The sequence below is a fragment of the Stomoxys calcitrans genome, chromosome 3 (genome assembly GCF_963082655.1).
Source record: "Stomoxys calcitrans chromosome 3, idStoCalc2.1, whole genome shotgun sequence".
Lineage (NCBI taxonomy): Eukaryota > Metazoa > Arthropoda > Insecta > Diptera > Muscidae > Stomoxys > Stomoxys calcitrans.
The window spans coordinates 162,462,481-162,482,761 of NC_081554.1; the positions used below are offsets into that span (position 1 = coordinate 162,462,481).

The 20,281-nt window shown below is 37.9% G+C and overlaps 2 protein-coding genes, 1 long non-coding RNA gene and 1 other non-coding gene across 4 annotated transcripts in view; 3 read left to right on the forward strand and 1 right to left on the reverse strand.

Annotated features, from left to right (window-relative positions):
- The window catches only part of LOC106083535 (probable splicing factor, arginine/serine-rich 6), a 33,374-nt gene that overhangs the window by 7,199 nt on the left and 5,894 nt on the right, over positions 1-20,281 (forward strand). The window lies entirely within an intron of this gene.
- On the reverse strand, positions 5,596-6,797 carry LOC106083536 (uncharacterized). Its single transcript, XR_001220678.1, has 3 exons — positions 6,684-6,797; positions 6,410-6,489; positions 5,596-6,219 (listed from the first exon to the last, which is right to left on the reverse strand). It is a non-coding gene; the product is annotated as an uncharacterized LOC106083536 (long non-coding RNA).
- On the forward strand, positions 15,198-17,343 carry LOC106083534 (nucleolar protein 58). The gene is made up of 2 exons (XM_013246622.2): positions 15,198-16,618; positions 16,835-17,343. The coding sequence occupies exons 1-2, from the start codon at positions 15,348-15,350 to the stop codon at positions 17,127-17,129; spliced, it is 1,566 nt and encodes a 521-aa protein (XP_013102076.1). The 5' UTR covers positions 15,198-15,347; the 3' UTR covers positions 17,130-17,343.
- Positions 16,662-16,740, forward strand: LOC131996461 (small nucleolar RNA SNORD53/SNORD92). The gene has a single exon (XR_009397882.1). It is a non-coding gene; the product is annotated as a small nucleolar RNA SNORD53/SNORD92 (small nucleolar RNA).

Below are 20,281 nucleotides of genomic sequence, written 5' to 3' on the forward strand. Positions count from 1 at the left end.
GCCATAGTGGCATGGGGTGGATTAATATCCGCTCCCTCTTTTCAACCTAATCTACTAAATACCATACTTTTTTTGATTTTTGGCCTACTTTTCCGCTCTTTTTAGCCACTTTCTAAAAGTGTTTTTTAATTATCTGTTTTCACTTTAAAACGGTGCCACATTTTTTAGCATGTCTGACTATGACACTGAACGACTGGGTTGAAATCCTGCCGAAAGCATCTCAAATATTATTCAGAGGCATTCCCCTCTCTAAATAGAAGTTTTATTTATATAGCTGAAGCTACTCTACGAAAAGCCTCGCCTCTGGGCTGCGCTTTAAAAAAGGAGTCGTTTTTATTGTGCTAAATCTTGAATGTTCAAAGCAATATTTTCAATTGCAACATTTGATTCCCACCACCGGAAGATAGGAGTTGTTCTCTCTTCGCCATTCCGTTGAATATGAATATATTTCTTCGATCTTCTGTTGTTAGTGTGTTGTTCACTGAGGGGGCATCCCTTGTTATTGAAGAACTCCATCGGGTCAATCTGGTACGTACAATCGGCTGCACTGTATTGTCTTCGAACTTGGCTGACTTTCAAAATGTATCTATGCAAAGTTTGTATACCATTCTACTTACTTAACTTTAACGTAGAATAGCATTTCAGCCGCTTCGATCTTCTGCGCTCATTCTACAATCTTTGACACCAAGTTTAGGTGTCTACCACCACTTGATCATTCCATCGGGTTGCTTGTACCACCGTGTTTGCCTTCAAAAGACTTCTTCGCTGAAGCTTCTTCATCCATTCTGACAACATGACCGATCCAACGTTGGCTGAAATGAGATTCTTCCAAAGTAGTCTGGTGGAAAGATAAATAGTTTAATTGTGTGTTGTCTCAGGTTGCATGCGGGGCACACATTCTGAATGTTGGCGTTTTCCCTTGTCATAGATTTTAGGTAGCTGAATAATTTACCGGATAGTATAGAGCTTTGCTTCTACATCGTGGTCATGAAAGTTGTAATGGTCTACATGATACGCTGCTTTGTCTAAAGGTCTGATGTTTTAGTATCAGGATCTTTGCTTATCATTGTCTTCCCAATATTGAGAGAGTCGGTTATTGTCTCGTCGCCGGCCCCCGTTTGTAAGGCGGTATTGAGTGTCCTGCCACTGCACTGTTTGTTAGCTCTATATGAGGATATTTGCCTTTCCTAGCTTTCCCACTCCTGAAAAAGAGGACCTTAGTTCCGTAGTACGTCAAACTTCAGTCTTAGCCAAACTTGTCAAGGAGACTTGGTCAATTCCCACCACAACGGGAGTTCCTTCTCCCTTCTCCTCCTTGTGGAAGACCACTATTTCTCCACGACAAAATCCTGGTTTTACTTGTTTAAGACTTCCATCATGCGTTCCGTCCCGAATTTGTCGCCCTCGCCCTTGATGAAAATCGTTACCTTTGTGAGCTGGGGAATGTGCATCTTTCTGACAAGGACGAGCTTTGCACCCCAGGGTGTGTGGATACTTCCAACGAGATTTTTGAAGATGTACCCTCTGTACTCGAAGCTCATACTCTATATGGGTGAACCCCCTTCAGAGTTCAACACATGTTCGAAACCTCGTTCGTTTACAATATGATGCGCTTGGGATCGATGATCTGGTGGAATCCTACCGGATGCGCTGCCGATATCGATGACTGCATAAGTCATCGCATCTCAGTTGTGCTTCCTTGCCACACTGGCGTAAGATGACAGCTCTTCACCGTCCTCATCATCATCGTTCGCTTCCTTGATGGCTGTGGCATCCTTTTGGAAGTTACACTTCTCCATGAAAACTTAGGGGCCGTGCGGGTTCCTTCGTTCATTTTACGACTTTGTCTCCCTCCTCAGAGCACTGTCTGGAGTCTTCATTGCGGTTGTACTTGAAAGCGCGGAGCTCTTTTTCTTCTCCAACATCTTAGCTGTGTTCTGCACTTTCGCCCGATTGCGTTGCCCTTGCATACTTCTCTGTCTCCTTCGTCGTACCCCGGATTACTTTCACGGTTTTCTTGTGAGTTTAGCCCTCGGTCACTTCTGCCATCATCCCGCTGTCCTCATCTCTCGATTCAGCTGTTTCATTGACACTGTCGCTGTCTGAATCGGAAATAAAACCTACACCTGGGGACGAACTGCGCATCCCTCTGGTTTATCCGTCTTTTCTTATCTGTTAGTCTGACGACTGGTTGCACGATTTTGTAAGTAGCACGGAATTCCTGACTTTCTTCTTCGAAGTTTTTAGTATTTAGAGCGCACAACAAGTCGATTACTGGCGTAGGTTGTTGTTGTTGTACCCGCATTTTCATGTGGAGGTGGCGATCTTCGTCAAGCTGCTGTAGGTGGGCAAGTTCGTTCCGGTCCAAGGAACCGATCGCCGCGGGAACAGGGTGGTAATTGGTTATTTAAAGGCACCATTAACTCGCCTTGTCATATCGAGCACCATAGGCCTCTATATTTGTTCAAAAACCGGTGCCGTCCGACTTCTCACTGAGACTCCGCTCGATACCGCCGATTGTCCACGACTGCCGTTGCAGCTACTCGCTAAGCTAAGCTTCTCGTGACATCAATAAACACCAAACAGATCGGACCTCACGCCATAGTGACATGGGGTGGATTAATATCCGCTCCCTCTTTTCAACCTAATCTACTAAATACCATACTTTTTTTGATTTTTGGCCTACTTTTCCGCTCTTTTTAGCCACTTTCTAAAAGTGTTTTTTAATTATCTGTTTTCACTTTAAAACGGTGCCACATTTTTTAGCATGTCTGACTATGACACTGAACGACTGGGTTGAAATCCTGCCGAAAGCATCTCAAATATTATTCAGAGGCATTCCCCTCTCTAAATAGAAGTTTTATTTATATAGCTGAAGCTACTCTACGAAAAGCCTCGCCTCTGGGCTGCGCTTTAAAAAAGGAGTCGTTTTTATTGTGCTAAATCTTGAATGTTCAAAGCAATATTTTCAATTGCAACATTTGATTCCCACCACCGGAAGATAAGAGGTATTCTCTCTTCGCCATTCCGTTGAATATGAATATATTTCTTCGATCTTCTGTTGTTAGTGTGTTGTTCACTGAGGGGGATCCCTTGTTATTGAAGAACTCCATCGGGTCAATCTGGTACGTACAATCGGCTGCACTGGATTGTTTTCGAACTTGGCTGACTTTCAAAACGTATCTATGCAAAGTTTGTATACCATTCTACTTACTTAACTTTAACGTAGAATAGCATTTCAGCCACTTCGATCTTCTGCGCTCATTCTACAATCTTTGACACCAAGTTTAGGTGTCTACCACCACTTGATCATTCCATCGGGTTGCTTGTACCACCGTGTTTGCCTTCAAAAGACTTTTTCGCTGAAGCTTCTTCATCCATTCTGACAACATGACCTATCCAACGCAGCCGTTATCTTTTGATACTTGTAACTATGCTATCGTCGTTATACAGTTCATACAGCTCGTGGTTCATACGACGCCTATATTCTCCATTCACATAAACTGGTCCATATATTTTAAGGATAATCTTTTTTCTCAAACGCCACAAGCACTGCCTCGTCTGCTTTGAGAAGTGGCCATACCTCAGAACACGGGCAGTATCAGTGTCTTAATTACTTAAGACACTTAATTCAAAGTAGCATCTGTTTGCCAGTATTATTCTTCGCTTTTTTTCAAAACTGGTGTCATTGGTTTCGGTTACGGCGGTGCCGAGGTAGATAAAATTGCTGACTGCCTCAAAGTTTTAGCTTCCAACTTTCTCCATTTTCTTTATCTGATCGCGATTACAGGAGTTGATATCATCCACTTTGTCTTATCTCCATTTACTGCCTGTCACCTCCAAAGACTGCGATTGTTTCTTCCGGTGATCGTCGGCATAGGCGAGTAGCATTTGTTGTCTTGTGTGTAGTGTGCAATTTCTGTTCACATCTGTATCTCTTATAATATTCTCCAGCAAGATATCACACAAGAGATCACACGATAGGCTGCCTCCTTGTCTGAAACCTAATTTGTTATTAAATGGTTCGGAGAGATGCTTTCCTATTCTTACTGAGGAACGTGTATCAGCAAGTGTCATCCTGCATAGTCTTATTAATTTTGCGGTGATACCAAACTCAGACATGGCTTGAAATAACTTTAAACGTATAGGGGTGCCGAAAGCAGCTTTGTAATCAACTAAGAGATGGCAGGTGTTGATTTGACCTTCTCGGTGTGAATAACTGGTCTAGCATATAAAGCCGCATTGATAGTGCCTAATTTACTCATTGACTTTAGGTTTTACACAGTGCGCACGAGAGTATCTTGTATGCGATGGGGAGGAGACTTATTCCTCTGTAGTTGGCACATTCCGCCTTGTCTCCTTTCTTGTGTACGGGAAAGGAAACGCCTTATGAGCGTTTCGCCTTCGGTCTTAAATATTGTAGTTCAGCGGGTAACTGTCGGCTTCTGCTGCCTTGTTGTTTTTCAGTCGGGTCACTGCTACTTGGACCCCATTCTGACTAGGAAGAAAACATTCTATACCATCTTTTTCTATATCAATGCAAAGTTTGAATACCGTTCTACTGCGGTGTTTAAATTTCGCACGCATGCAAAGTATCAAAACAAATCAACTGTAGGCTTTGTTTATGTGTACAATATGAAACATACTGAATACAATACATAGTTTATTTTTATTAAATAAGTTAAAAAATATGAAATAAGTGTTAAATATATTAAAAATATTACCAAAACATGCCTAAATATGTTACCCGGCCATTTTTATTCGTCTTTTGTTATCCAAAGTATGTGCAAAAGCAAATAATTGTTTAAACATGAGAGGCAACATGAGCTAAAACGACTTCGATATTTCATATAATTCTATTTGATTTTTAGAATAAGTTCTCTTAGAAACTTATCTTTCGTTGACTTCTTAAACCCCCTGGCGACATTTGACGTGTAAAACTTCTCGTGATGGAGTTGTCCGATTAAAATTGAATCGAATAGCACTCTTTGAAATGTGAGGAGTTTGCCTTCTCTATATATAGTGTCATTGCTGCGCCACCCTTTTAAATAAGTTATGCCACTTATTTTAATGAATGACACTTTGTGACCTTTTTCGAAAATTTCAAAGGTAACGCTGATCCCGGGACCCAGAAAATATAAATTTGAAAAGGGGCAGCTTTCTCGTTGTGAGATCTACGACAATCAAGGTGGACTTTAGAGTTGTCTCCAATCCTTGTTATGAAAAAACTGGCAAGATCTGTGATATATTTACCCTACGTAAAACATTTGTCATCAGCGTGGGGCCTGATTTTTTGATCGATCAATTCGCGTATAATAATATTCGCGCACTTTACCAGTAAAAATTTGCAGGAGAGATAGCACAGGCTTTACTCTCTTTTGCTGTGTATGTGTATCACACGATGTGTACAAGTTTCAGAGTTGGCGCTTAAGTGTCACGCACACTGCTCTACTGTATTAGGTTCATGGATATCCGTATTGAATATGGCCCAGATCGAAAAATATTTGGATATCGCTGCCATATAGATACATACATTTCCCCTTCAGGGTCTTAATTTTAATAAAGCTTGGAAAACAAAAATGCAGTGAATACAAATATGTTTCATATTATTACAATTTATTTTTAACAGTTTATGATTAAAATTTTTTTTTGCTGCGACACATGTAGCATTGTCGCCTTTGAGCCTCTAGCAGTAACAGTAATTGGCATCTTGAATTTGGTACACCCCTTTGGTTGTCAGATCAGATTATTCCACCGATGTTAGCACAAATTGTGGAAAGAAATGTGATCTCCTCAACACCATATTTGGGCTTTTTCGCTCATTCTTCACCTTTGCTTCATGCTTACAATTACAGAAGGTCATATATAATCAGGGGAAACCCTGATTGCTTGGGCAGATAAAGCAGTACGTGAGCCAATGTGTTTAATAGTTTAGAATGTCCGCATATAACGTAGAACTCCCGCGGTCGAATCCTGGCTAATACATCAACATATTTAGCTGAATACTGAGTGAGTACTATGAGTACTTCATGTAGGTCGCTCTGCGGTTCGCCAATCTCACATAACCTTTTCATTGAGCTAAAATCTTGTATAGGACAGCCTCATGACGTGACAGAAGTCTCCTTAAATGGGAAATTTCCTTAAATCCAAAGTTTGCCTTCGATCAGACCAGACTTCCAAAATTGTAAACATTTTCATATCAACAAAGCCGCCATTTCTCTAAAATTAGAATTATAAAAAAATTAATACAGCTGCTAAAATAAGAGAATATTCCAAGCTGTTTCATACATAATTTTCAGACAGCCAAGGTTTATCGTCATTGGGAATATTATTCAGACAAATGCGAAACCTTAATAAAATGCATCATGCTTAGGCAGTATTGTATGAAATCAAGCATTTTGATACTAACCTCAATAAACCGGTACATATTTTATACCCATTGTCAATGACAGTTTTCTTCCAAGATACGTGAATACACTTTCAATATATCTGAAATAGTAAAAGAACTTTTTTAGTTTAAACCGCTTCGGATGAGTATAGCCATATTTATATTAAATGTAAATTTCTCAGACAGCCAAGGTTTATCTTCATTGGGAATAATTTTCTGACAATTGCGAAACCTTTTGAGTATCATCACATCTTTTGTTACAAAAAGTCCTTCTTCCTAATTATTAAATATTTACCATTTAATCGTTGTAACAGTGGAAACCTATTGGTTTCCATTTCCAAATTGTATCTATGTTGTAGATTCACTAAACTTGGCTTGGTATATTTGCGGCTACCACGTGCAATGTATTTTTGACAGACGTCAAATAAATAAAAACCGTAACACGCCTGACAACTCGATATGAAAAAGGTTTAGGGAGTATTTACACGTTCGAGTCCTTTTCAAAAACATTTTATTCGACTGACTAGTTTATATGAGTATGTAGTGTACTCAGCGCTTCCGGACGTAAAGGGTTTACATCATTTTGCCAATTTTTTGTCAAAATATTCCCTTTTGACGCTGAATCGCTTTATGATTTGACGATTTTTTTAGGAGGTACATATATATATATATTTTAAATGAGAGAATAATTTCACATTACAAATCACATAAAGTGTTAGGGGTGTTTTATTTATCCATTAAGCGAATTTTCTCGCTTAGTTTGTACGGAGAAAAATGATATCCAGTTTAGCTATGCGGCTAATCTTATCGCCGTTTATTAATAGATATGGTATAATCATTCAATTTGAATGATAAAACTAAAAGAGGAAGAACGCAACATTGAATAGAGGTATTGAAATGTCAAAATTGCTTAGGATTTTAATAAAATCACATTTATGAATTCCGAGAAACATTTATTTAAAATTAAAATGACATAATTTTATTAATTCAGATGTGTTGTCAGTGCTGCCAACGTTATAGTACAAAATATTTATTGGGAAGAGCCTTTTATTTATCCAGAAACTAGCGAATTCGCAAGACTGGTAAATAAAACGCAGCAATTGTGTTTAAATTATTATTAATGGTATAACAAAAAACCACTTTAACAAAAACTTTTTTAGTAACTTCAATTAAATTCTCTCCAGGGTCAGGAAAGGTTGCAAAGAAGGTGTGGATATTAATCAGCCACATGCCACTATGGTAGTGGCGGGCAAATACATATACAAAGTTGCACATATTTGTGCAAGTGCACAAGAACACAAGCCCATGTGCTTGGAAATATAACGCACACTAACACATGTGTCCAACATTACACCCAGAGAAAATTTGTTACCAAACGTGCTCATTTCAGTTCCATACGGTATTGATAGTAAAGTAACACCGTATGGTACAAAAACAATACGGGATGGTATGGATGAAGCATAAAATGATTAGTACCGTTTGGTACTAAACTTATTATCGTTTCAGCACCAGACCGTTTTTGTTTTTAGTACAAAACCGTTATTGATATTTCACCCGCTATAAACCAAAAAAATCATTGAAAATGATTTTAATCTAATTTGATTTTGATTATTTATGTTAATAATTACAAAAAGTAATGTAACACCCTGAACATGCTTGATTCAATGTATTCTGCAATTGATTCATATACACCAAGACATCATCGTTGAGGCAGAATGTGCTTAGAATTTATACTATCTCCATTTTCACCGCTTTCGAGTATTAGCGCAGGTGTTAACACACTCAAATTGTATTAAAACATTTAATTTATTTATTAAACAAATATTTCATAATGGAGACAATATTTAAAGTACAAAGCTCAAAACTTCTGTCGCGATGACAAGAATATAAATGTGATGCCGTCAATTCTTAATAGCCTCTTTTGTCTGGTATTGAATTGATATCAAATGGTATTAAAAATCTTTTCCAATGACGTGAACATAATAATACTAGGCGGCATTGGCAAAATACCGTCATTTTTCTATCAGTGTACACTATGGCTTAGACTTAATCCCATAATCGGCTTGCTGTACGCTCTCAATAGTAGTAGTAAGGTATCTTTATTCAGATAAATTCGAGAGCTTAATACAATTTACATTATTTTACATTTCTAAATTTTGTGAATATTAGTCTGAAAAAAGATTTTACGGCTGTGACAATGTTGTCGTGAGCCGGTGCTAGTAACATTACATAATTCATAATATTATCGATATTCATTTATTATAAGTTTACGATATTGAGTCGCAGACTTCAGGTATGAGATAAGTTTTGGCCAGTCATCTATTTGGTTTCCATCAAGTATTTCAATAATTTCGGTATGCGTTAGGAATGGTTTTCCAAACACTCGATCTCTGATTTCTCTCAGAATAGGACAGTTTCCAAGGAAGTGATTTAGGTTTTCCAGCTCCCGGAGATTGCAGAGTGTGCATAGTGCGTTTTCTTCAGTAGCTCCGTTTGTACTGCCGTTTAAATAAATCAAATCGCATCTCGCTTTTAAAATCCATGTTATCTCCGATTGAGTATAGCAGCCATTCATGTACGATAGGCAGCGTGTATAATCTAGATATTTGTATATCCTAGTGTCACTTTCTCTTGCCCTTTCAATATTACTGAGTTTACTTGCTTTCTTCAGTTTTAAAGTAAGGCGCATAAAGGTTGATAGCCAGGTGTGTTCCGGTGTGTCGTTGGTAATTGGAGTTTCCTCCATTTCCACCAATTGATCGTTAATTGACTTTGCCCAAAATATATTTTTTGATAATATTAATTTGGTTAGAAAATTTGGTAAACGATTACTATCGTATTTAAACATCGTGCTATATATATAGTTAAGATGCAATTGTAAGGTATACATATGGCCGCTTTCCACGTTCGTTTCAATGTCTATTGCATAATTTGGGGTGCTTTCTGGTAACTTCAGGATTCGCTTCAGGAAGTATCTTTGTAGCTTGTCCACTTCGTCAAAGCATCCAAATCCCCAAACTTGGGCTGCATATCCTTGAATTGACCGACAAACTGCTTGAAAAAGTTTCCATTTCATTTCAAGGTTTATATTATTTTTTTGAAGGAAGTTTTTCCACGTAGAATTTATCGCCGCTTTTGCTTGTGTAATTCGACTACTGACATGTCGCTTAAAGCTTAGTCTTGGGGTCAGTACAACTCCAAGGTATGTATATTCGGAGACAATCTCAATCTCTTGTCCTTTGTAGAACCATTTTTCCCTGTCTGACAATCGCCCTCCATTTCTGAAAACCATTATCTTTGACTTGGACATATTTAGTTCCATATTCCATAGTTTGCAGTATTCTTCCAGGTTGATGATCATGTTTTGAAGGGAATTTATGTCACCCGACAATATTACAATATCGTCCGCGTACATTAATACACGAACGTTTTTTCCTTCTACATCAATACCTCCTTCTAGATGTTCATGCAGGTCATTTAGGTATAAAGCAAAGAGAAGTGGCGAAAGAAGGCAGCCTTGTTTAACACCAGACACTGTTTCGAAATCCTGTGAGAGTTCTTCTCCGTTCCATATTGTGCATTTTGTGTTTTGGTAAATGGCTTCTATCATATTTATAAATTTGGATGAGACTCGGTTAAGATAAAGCTTGTATATCAATGATTTTCTGCAGACCTTGTCGAAAGCTGCTCGGAAGTCAACAAAAAATGCATAGACTTTCTTCTTTTCCGCTAATTTTAAACTTACTATTGCAACTATGTTGTACACATTGTCCGCTGTGCAGTAATTTTTCCGGAACCCTGCCTGATATTCTTCCATTATTTGGTTTTCTTCAACCCATGACGTGAGCCTATAATTCAGGATGCCCATCAGAATTTTTGCAGCTGTGTTCATAAACGATATAGCTCTATAATTACAAGGATCATTTATATTTCCTTTTTTATGAATTGGGTAAATTATAGATCTTATCAGCGACTCATCAATAATGCTGTTGTCATAGAAGTTTGTAAAAACTCGCGCCACTTCAACAAGGAATTGCTCTGATGCGTTCACATAGAACTCATATGGAATCCTGTCGTCACCAGGAGCTTTATGAGGTTTTACTCTACCTAAGACATGTTGTATATCTGTTACTGTGATTTCTCTATCTAGATATGCATCAAAAATTAGCGGTTTCGCGTACTGTATGTCTTGAGACATTTGAGTAGGATTCAGAAGGTCGCAGAAATAGTCTCTGAACATTTCTGGTGTTATAGCGTTTCCAATTCTATGTTCCTTGTTATTAATCTTTTTTGCTAAATTCCACCATTCCTTTGTGCAGTTTGTCCTTTGAATTTTGATAGACAAACGGTCATAATATGCATGCTTAGCCGATAGACAAACTTCTCTTAATTTTTTCTTAGCTTGTATATATTCATTTTTATGCTGTATTGTGTTTGACTTTCGGTATTTATTTAAGCATTTATATGCTTTTCTCTGGGCCCAATAACAACTAAGATTAAACCAAGGATTTTTTTTTAAGAGTGAATGCTTTGGGGGTTTTTTTTCTGATGACGCCTTGATAATGTTATTTAGGTCTTTGATACCAACCACAGTTTCTCGCTCATTAATTCTTTCCAAATTTGCGTTAAGCTTGTTTCGATATATGTTTTTGTTTTGCTGATTCCATATTAATTGCGGGAGTAGGCTTAGCTTGCAATAATTGTGTTGTAAGGAATGTATTTTTAGCTGTAGGGCGATAGGTAAGTGATCTGACCACGGCATTTCCTCTACTCGAAAACTATCAACATTTTCCAAAATGGCGCTGGAGACCGCACAGAGATCAATGACCGAAGAGCCTACCGAATTTATAAATGTGAAATTTCCTTGTTCATCGCCTTCAGTTCGCCCATTCAGAAGAAACAAACCAATGTCATTGCAGTACTCAATGTACGCCTTCCCTTTCCAATCAGCTAATTTGTCTTTAGATTTCCGGATTTCTTTCCCAGCTGAAAACCCGCTTTCGATCTCCATATGGTTGCTTTGCTGCAATTCTCCGATTCTGGCATTGATATCTCCAATTACGATTAGATTAGTATCTTCGAGTTCATGTATATATTTTTTTAAGTTTGCAAATTCATTTGCCCAATTCGCCCCTCTGAGGTAAACTGGAATAAGAGTGATTTCTTCTTGATACCAGCTGATTTTAATAGTTAGTAGTTCATCTTGGCGGTTAAAGGAATATTTCATGCCTTTCTGGATAATTGTCCTCTTAACTCCCAACATTAGACCCCCTATTGCTCGACCAAATCTGGTACATCTTTTTGCATATAACCAACTTATATCATATCCTGGGAAAAATTTTTCGGCATTTTTTGATTTTTCCTCTATGAGGTGTGTTTCTTGGAGCAAAATAACTTCAAAAGACATCAGGTAATTGAAAAATGTTGGATACAAATATTTATTTTCAAAACCGTGTATATTATAAGAAACTATTTTCAAATTATTTAAACAATTTATTTCTGCAGCTTCTTGTACTGTCCCAGAAGCTGGCGGACTTAGTTTTTTGATCTAGCTTGGTTTAGCATTTGCTCTATGATAGTGGTATTTATTTCATCTGCATAAAGATCAATTAGTATAGCTTCTGCGGGCTTGTTCCCGCTTACAAGAACGTTTTGAGAGTTCCACGAGAACCATTTGTCCATTATTTTCAATTTATCGTCTCTCACGATAACCTTGTGTTTTTTGCTCGCTTGTAATATTTGCTTCTTGAGAGCTAGCATTTTCATTTTGTTTCTGCGCCGACTGGGGTTTAAGTCTCTATAAACCGATACATCTGTGCCTATCAAGTTTCTAGTTGCTCCCAATACTTGCGCGACAGTCATATCCGAATCAAATTCTGCAATAATAGTTTGTTTGCCTTTATATTGGGTAACAGTATGCGCCGTAAGTATTTTTGGTGTTATATGTAGTTTTTCCGTACAGATCTTCAGAACAGAATCAATTGCCGTTTTTTCAAATGTTATACCTTTGAATAGCAATTTGGTGTTTTTAATTTGGTATTCCAGCCACCGTATTGTATTTGCATCTTCTTCTCTGCTGTTCCTTAACTCTTCTATTTCCTGTTTCAGTATGCTGTTTTCAGCTCTAAGGTCTGCCAATTCCGCGTTTGTTGAAGCTATGCCTGATTTGATATCTTCGATATCCTTTTTTGTTGGAAGACTTTCTAATTTTTCCTCTAACAAAGTATTCATGGTTGTTTTCATAATATACATTAGCTCTTCAACATCCATGTTACCTACGGGTTTCTTTGCCATTGTTTCAAATTCAGGAGATGTCTCAGCTAATTTTCTCTTTGTCTGTGGTGTCGAGTTTGCTGTGTATTTATTTTGCATACTCTTTTAAAGGAATAAGTTTAATCCGGCTTTTTCAAAAAACGATCACGTCTGGTAACGCCAATTTATTATTCACAATAAATAATTATCGTGGACATAAACCATAACCTATCTGTCATATAATGAATGCACAGGGTGGCAACACTTTGTTAAGATGACAGATGTCATTCGTTTGTATTGATTTGGTATTTGTTTACTTACTGCCTCGGATAATGTTGTGAAACGGTTAACATTAACAAAAAAAAAAAAAAAAAAAAAAACAATATTTTACCACTTTCCAGGCAATTTGTGAAAAAAGATATGAATTTCGACTTTTAATTTGTGAAAAAAAACGGTCGTCGCTGGCTATACACACTCCGCACTTTCTCCAACAAGTTCCAGGATCGTAAGTGTTTCTATTGGTAGGTTTCTCAGCCTTCAATTTTCCATGTGGACACCAATAATTGATGTAATACAGGAGCTGCCGCAAAACGTGTATGTACTATTTAACAGTTGTAGTATTACTCTACGCTCTCAATACATAAAAAGTAAAAGTGAGCTCGTAGTCCTTTTTACCGTAATGGCACCGAAAGCTATACTGATCTTACATATTTCATTAATAGGCTCGTATTCTCACGATCCTGATATCCCCATACGATTTTCGTCGTCCTTCCGACCGTTTTGTTGTTCCACAGTGTTCGTCCATAAGAAATGCATTCGTTACCGATATAGTTTGCAAGTACGCAGCTCAAATGAAATTTTCTTTGCGTAACAGGGTGACATAGTAGGCATTGGTGATTAAAATTCGACTAAAATTATAAATCGATGTTTGTCGCCATATACAATAGTATTCTACACAACTAGTTTCAATGGCGACATAAATGTCTTGGCTGCACCCGAAAATTTCGCTGGAGGGGCATGCTCTGCTTAATGTGGAATACTGTCTGCAAACAATTTTTGTACCAATGTAATACTACCTTTATAATTACTCGAGTATTGTTTCTAACAGAAGGAGCGTGCTCATTTCCTTCTGACAACAACATAAAGAAATCAGGTGTTTTTGGTGTCAGTCGAATCAAAGCAACCCCAAATTAAATTATTTTTATAAATATATGATTTAACCACCTTTCTCACACAAAATTTCTCACAAAAAAATTAAGACTTGCTAACATTTTTAGGTTATGTCATACGAAAAGGTTAGATTATGTCATACTTAACATTCAGGTGTAATAGCAGAAATGATCCCATTCATGGGATAGCTGCGAGACCACCACACAGACTGGAACATTGAGTTCCGATCTGTGTGGTGTTCTTTGCTGTCCCGAGAATCTTAGTTGCGAGCTACCGTCCACAGGTTGCGGATAGTCCATGCGGAGTAGCTGCAATGGCAGTCTCAATGTGAGGCTGGGCGGCACCGGTTCTTGCACAAAAAGTGAGTGCCTATGATGCTCGATATGACAAGGCGAGCTATTGGCGCCTTTAAATAACCAATGGCACCATGTTCCCACAGCGATCGGTTCTTTGATAATGTAAGATGCATCGTATGTAAATTGACAATTTTGACTAACCTTTTTAAATTATATATGAATACAAAATGACATGTCATAAAACAACTACATGCCGTGTAATAGCGGATTAATAAGTGCATCCTGCGTTATATTGGATTGCCCAAAAAGTAATTGCGGATTTTTTAAAAGAAAGTAAATGTATTTTTAATAAAACTTAAAATGAACTTTAATCAAATATACTTTTTTTACACTTTTTTTCTAAAGCAAGCTAAAAGTAACAGCTGATAACTGACAGAAGAAAGAATGCAATTACAGAGTCACAAGCTGTGAAAAAATTTGTCAACGCCGACTATGAAAAATCCGCAATTACTTTTTGGGCAACCCAATACTATGTTCAGGCCAAAGCAATTTAGAGCAAACGACTCGCTTTCCCTTTATAATGCTCTGTGAACGACTCGGGTTTTCCTTTACAATATATAAGAGCAAAACGACTCGTTTACCTCAATAACAAGTCATTCAAAGCATGTGAGCCCAAATAAGTGCCTAAATTGTTCACAGCCCTAAATAATGTCAAAAAATACAAATCGAGTTTTTATCAAAAAAAAATTATAAAATCAACAATATACAGATAATGAAAGAAAAAATAAAAATCGTGACAATAGTGCATAACAAAATTTATATTAGAGTGTGAAAAAGTACAATTCCCAAAATATCTCAACCAGTGTGAACGGTTCAGACGTTTTTCAAAACGAGTTAATGTAGACATGGCATTATGCAAGTTCCTAGTATGAAGGAACCATAAACTTATTTATAAATGAATGCTATCCTTAGTATGTGAACACCCCAAAAGTGATGATGCCACTTTATTTGATTTTAACAGAGTTGTATTTGCAAGCATATGCAGATGTCGCTCTATTCGTTTATCAAAATGTCTGCTCACACGTGTTTTTTCTGCGCCTGCTTTCATTTGGGATTTTTAATGAAAGCGCGTGGAGCTGTGAAAAATATTTTCCACGACTGAGTTGAAAATAAAAGTTTAAATTTGTACATAAAATATTTGAATTAAACAGTGCAAAACAGTTTGAAAAACATCGATAAAGATGTTTGTGCTTTACGAGACGCCGGCGGGATACGCCATATTTAAGCTGATGGATGAGAAAAAAGTTCAAGAAGTGGATAACCTCTATTTGGAATTTCAGACACCAGAAAAAGCCAACAAACTATTAAAATTAAAGCATTTTGAAAAATTTAATGATACCACGGAAGCATTGGCTGCAGCGACGGCTGCAGTTGAGGGTAAAGTCTCAAAACCCCTAAAGAAAACTCTTAAAAAATTGTTAAACGATGAAGTACAGGAGTCATTGCTGGTGGCCGATGCTAAGCTGGGTAATGCTATCAAAGAAAAGTTCTCCGTTCAGTGTGTCTACAACACAGGAGTTCAAGAGTTGATGAGATGCATACGTCAACAGGCTGATAGTCTTTTAGGTGGTTTACCCAAAAAAGAAATGACAGCAATGGCTTTAGGTTTAGCGCATAGTTTGTCACGCTACAAGTTAAAGTTCTCTCCTGATAAAATCGATACAATGATTGTGCAGGCACAATGTTTGTTGGATGACTTGGATAAAGAGCTCAATAACTACATGATGAGAGCGAGAGAATGGTATGGATGGCATTTTCCCGAATTGGGTAAAATCATAACCGACAACATTGCCTTTGTGAAGACAATAAAATTGGTTGGTACAAGGGAAAACATGGCCACCTCCGACTTGTCAGACATACTTCCCGAAGATGTTGAGGAGAAGGTGAAGGAAGCCGCCGAAATATCTATGGGTACTGAGATTTCCGAAGAAGACATCATGAACATCCAGTGTTTATGTGATGAAATTTTATCAATCAACGATTATAGATCACATTTGTATGATTATTTAAAAACACGTATGATGGCAATGGCCCCCAATTTAACAGTTTTGGTTGGAGAGACGGTGGGAGCTCGTTTAATTGCCCATGCTGGATCATTGATAAACTTGGCCAAACATCCCTCATCTACAGTACAAATTTTGGGTGCTGAAAAGGCTCTCTTCCGTGCTCTCAAAACTAAAAAGGATACCCCCAAATATGGTCTAATTTTCCACGCACAATTAGTAGGCCAGGCCAGCTTGAAAAATAAGGGAAAAATGTCTCGTTCATTAGCTGCTAAGGCATCACTTGCCACACGAGTGGATGCGTTTGGTGAGGAAGCATCCTTTGAACTTGGTGCTACCCACAAGGTGAAGCTGGAAGCTCGTTTAAGGCTACTAGAGGAAGGAAATTTGCGAAAACTCTCTGGAACAGGAAAAGCAAAGGCGAAATTTGAAAAATATCAATCAAAAAGGTTAGTATGGCAGAAGTGGATGTATATTTTTTTCTTTTATCCATATCTATGATGATATCCATAAGGTTTCGCATTTGTCTGAATATATTCCCAATGATGATAAACCTTGGCTGTCTGAAGTATGGATAAAAGAATAAATATGAAGTCACATCGATACATATTTGATTTTTGTTTTACGCCATTTTTAATGCTGTTCATCTTTTTTTTACATAACAGTGAGGTCTTTACCTATGAACCTGAAGCTGATAGCACCTTGCCTGCAAAGAAACGTAAGCATTCTGAGTCTGCTGCTGAAGCAAGTACTCCTGTAAAATCGGCTAAATTTGAGGATGAAGAGGAAGATGTAGAAGCTGCAGAGGAGGCTATAGAAGAACCTAAGTCGGAGAAGAAAAAGAAGAAGAAGAAAAATAAAAATAAGGACCAAGAAGCTCCAGAGCCAACAGAAGTGGAGACACCCACCCCATCTAAAAAGAAAAAGTCCAAAAAAGATAAGCAACAAAGTGACGACTAGGTTTAGTTTAAACAACTTTTTTGTTGGATACTTTGTTAGCCATTTAATTTTTAGTTTTTATATACACATGGTCCTATATTTAAGCCTTTCAGAACTTTCACTCTGTACATTAGATTAATGTATTAACCTTTTTATAATTGTAAAAAAGTTTTAGTTTTATTGAAAAGAAAAAAAAACAATGCAAAATATAAAAGCATTTGCAAATTTTCTTCCATCCGATACACTTTCATTATACAACTCGGATTACCTATACGACGGAATTTTTTTTGCAAATAGTCCGCTTAGGCTTCTATTTGATCCTTTCTATTTAGCATACAGTGTCTTTAGCAATGGGAATATGTTTTCCGACTTATTGAAGGGGACTATTTGCGTTTTATTCCCAGAAAAACGTTAAGACCTGCTTTATAGCATAATTAAAAATATTCTACAAAAATGTATGTCATAAAATTATACTATAGGTCTCTTCGATCAACATCTCGGATTTCGCTGCAACGGAAGGTTTCACGTTTTATAAGTTTGACCTTGTAAAACCTCTGGCACTTACCACAGCCAGGTAGTCTGCTCTCTCATTATCACCTACCTTACCGTAAACTGGCATCTAAATGATGTCCTTTGTTTTTAACGCCTTTAGCCGTAATATCGCATACGGATTGGAATATGCTTTAGTATCGACATTTAATCTTGTTGTAGCCACATTTGGATGCAAGCTTGTTCCGGTCTATACGAACGATCGCCGCGGAAACATGATGTCCATTGGTTATTTAAAGGCGCCAATATCTCGCCTTGTAACGAACATCATAGGCACTTGTGCCGCTGAACATTTTTTCTGATGGTCTCGCCGGGATTCGAACCCAGGCGTTCAGCGTCATAGGCGGACATGCTAACCTCTGTGCTACGGTGGCCTAAGTAGCCACTGACTACATTATTTTGGAAGATTCAAATTGTTGTTGTAGCAGTGTGTTGTACACTGAGGCGGCAGCCCTTGCCGATGGAGAACTCCATCGGGGTCAATCCGGTACGTACAACCGGCTGCCATGAGATCGTTTTTTTTTGTAGACCTTTGGTGACTGCAAATGGGCCACATCGGATCAGATTTAAATATAGCACCCATATAAAGTGGTCCTTGGACTTAACTTCTTGTGCCCCGCAATTGTTTTACAGAGTGTTCTGTTATGACTTCCAAAAACTGTGCCAAATACGGTCCAAATCAGTGTATAAATTTATATAGCTCCCACAAAAACTTATCTCCTGATTTGACGTCTTGATTTTGAATAATGCAGGCATAGGTTGGGGTATACTAACTTGGTCTTTAACACCCCGAAATATTCGTCTGAGACCCCATAAGGTATATATATTCTTGATCGTCATGACATTTAAAGTCTATCTAGCCATGTTCGTCCATCCGTCGTCTGTCGAAAGCACGCCAACTTTAGAAGGAGTAAAACTAGGCGCTTGAAATTTTGCACAAATACTTCTTATCAATGTAGGTCGGTTGGAATTGTAAATGGGCCATATCGGTCCATGTTTGATATAGCTGCCATATAAACCGATCCTGGATCTTGACTTCTTGAGCTACTAAAGGGAGTAATTCTTTTCCGATTTGGCTGAAAATTTTCATGAAGGTTTTTTTTTTATGACTTCCAACAACTGTGCTAAGCATGGTTGAAATCGGCCTATAACCTGATATAGCTGACTTTCGCTAACTTTGGAAGGTGTAAAGCTAGCCACTTGAAAATTTGCACAAATACTTTCTATTAGTGTAGGTCGGTTGGGTTTGTAAATGGGCTATATCGGTCCGCGTTTTGATATAGCTGCCATATAAACCGATCTTGGATCTTGACTTCTTGAGGCACAATTCTTATCCGATTAGGCTGAAATTTTGCATGAGGTGTTTTATTATGACTTCCAATAACTGTGCTGAGTATGGTTCGGTTCATAACCTGATGTAGCTGTCATATAAACCTAACTGGGGTCTATAGGGCGCAATTCCTTTTCAAATTTGGCTGAGATTTTACACGACTTGTTATGTTATGATTTCCAACAACTGTGCCAAATCGATCAATAACCTGATATAGCAGCCATTTAAACCGATCTGGGATCTCGATTTCTTGAGCCTTCAGAGGGCGTAAATATCATCCGATTTGGCTGAAACTTTGTACAACGGCTTCTCCCATGACCTTCAACATACGTGTCAAATATGATCCGAATGGGTCTATATCCTGATACAGCTCTTATATAAACCGATCTCCCTATTTTACTTCTAGAGCCCCTAAAGAGCGCAATTCTTATTCGAATTGGCTGAAATTTTACACAATGACTTTTACTATGGTCTCCATTATTCAATTCAATTATGGTCGGAATCGGACTATAACATGGTATAGCTGCAATATTATGGCAATTCTTTTCTTTTATCCTTTGTTTGCCTAAAAGAGATACCGGGAAAAGAACTCGACAAATGCGATCTATGATGGAGGGTATATAAGATTCGGCCCGGCCGAACTTAGCACGCTTTCACCTGTTTTTTTTTTAATTTTTTGTATGTTTATACCCACCACCGATGGATGGGGGTATATTCATTTTGTCATTCCGTTTGCAAGACATCGAAATATCCATTTCCGGCCCTATAAAGAATTAATATTCTTGATCAGCGTAAAAATCTAAGACGATCTAGCCATGTCCGTCCGTTTGTCTGTTGAAATCACGCTACAGTCTTTAAAAATAGAGATATTGAGCTGAAACTTTGCACAGTTTTTTTTTGTCCATAAGAAGTTTAAGTATATAGGACTATATCTTGGTATAGCCCCCATATAGGCCGATCCTCCGATTTAGGGTCGGTCTTAGGCTCATAAAAGCCACATTTATTATCCGATTTTGCTGAAATTTGGGACAGTGAGTAGCGTTAGTCCCTTCGACATCCTTCTTCAATTTGGCTTAAATCGGTCCAGATTGGATATAGCTGTCAAATACATCGATCCGCCGATTTTGGGTCTTAGGCCCATAAAAGCCACACATCCTTTCTCAATTTGGCCTAGATCGGTCCAGATTTTGGACTGCCATATAGACCGATTTCTCGGTTTAAGGCTTTGGCCCCATAAAAGGCGCATTTATTGTCCGATGTCGCCGAAATTTGGAACAGTAAGTTAAGCCCCTCG

Excerpts from the sequence above, each read along its gene's own strand:
- LOC106083534 (XM_013246622.2), top strand. The coding sequence starts at position 15,348 with ATGTTTGTGCTTTACGAGACGCCGGCGGGATACGCCATATTTAAGCTG. Across the intron at positions 16,619-16,834 it reads GAAAAATATCAATCAAAAAG|TGAGGTCTTTACCTATGAAC; the intron begins GTTAGTATGGCA and ends TTTACATAACAG.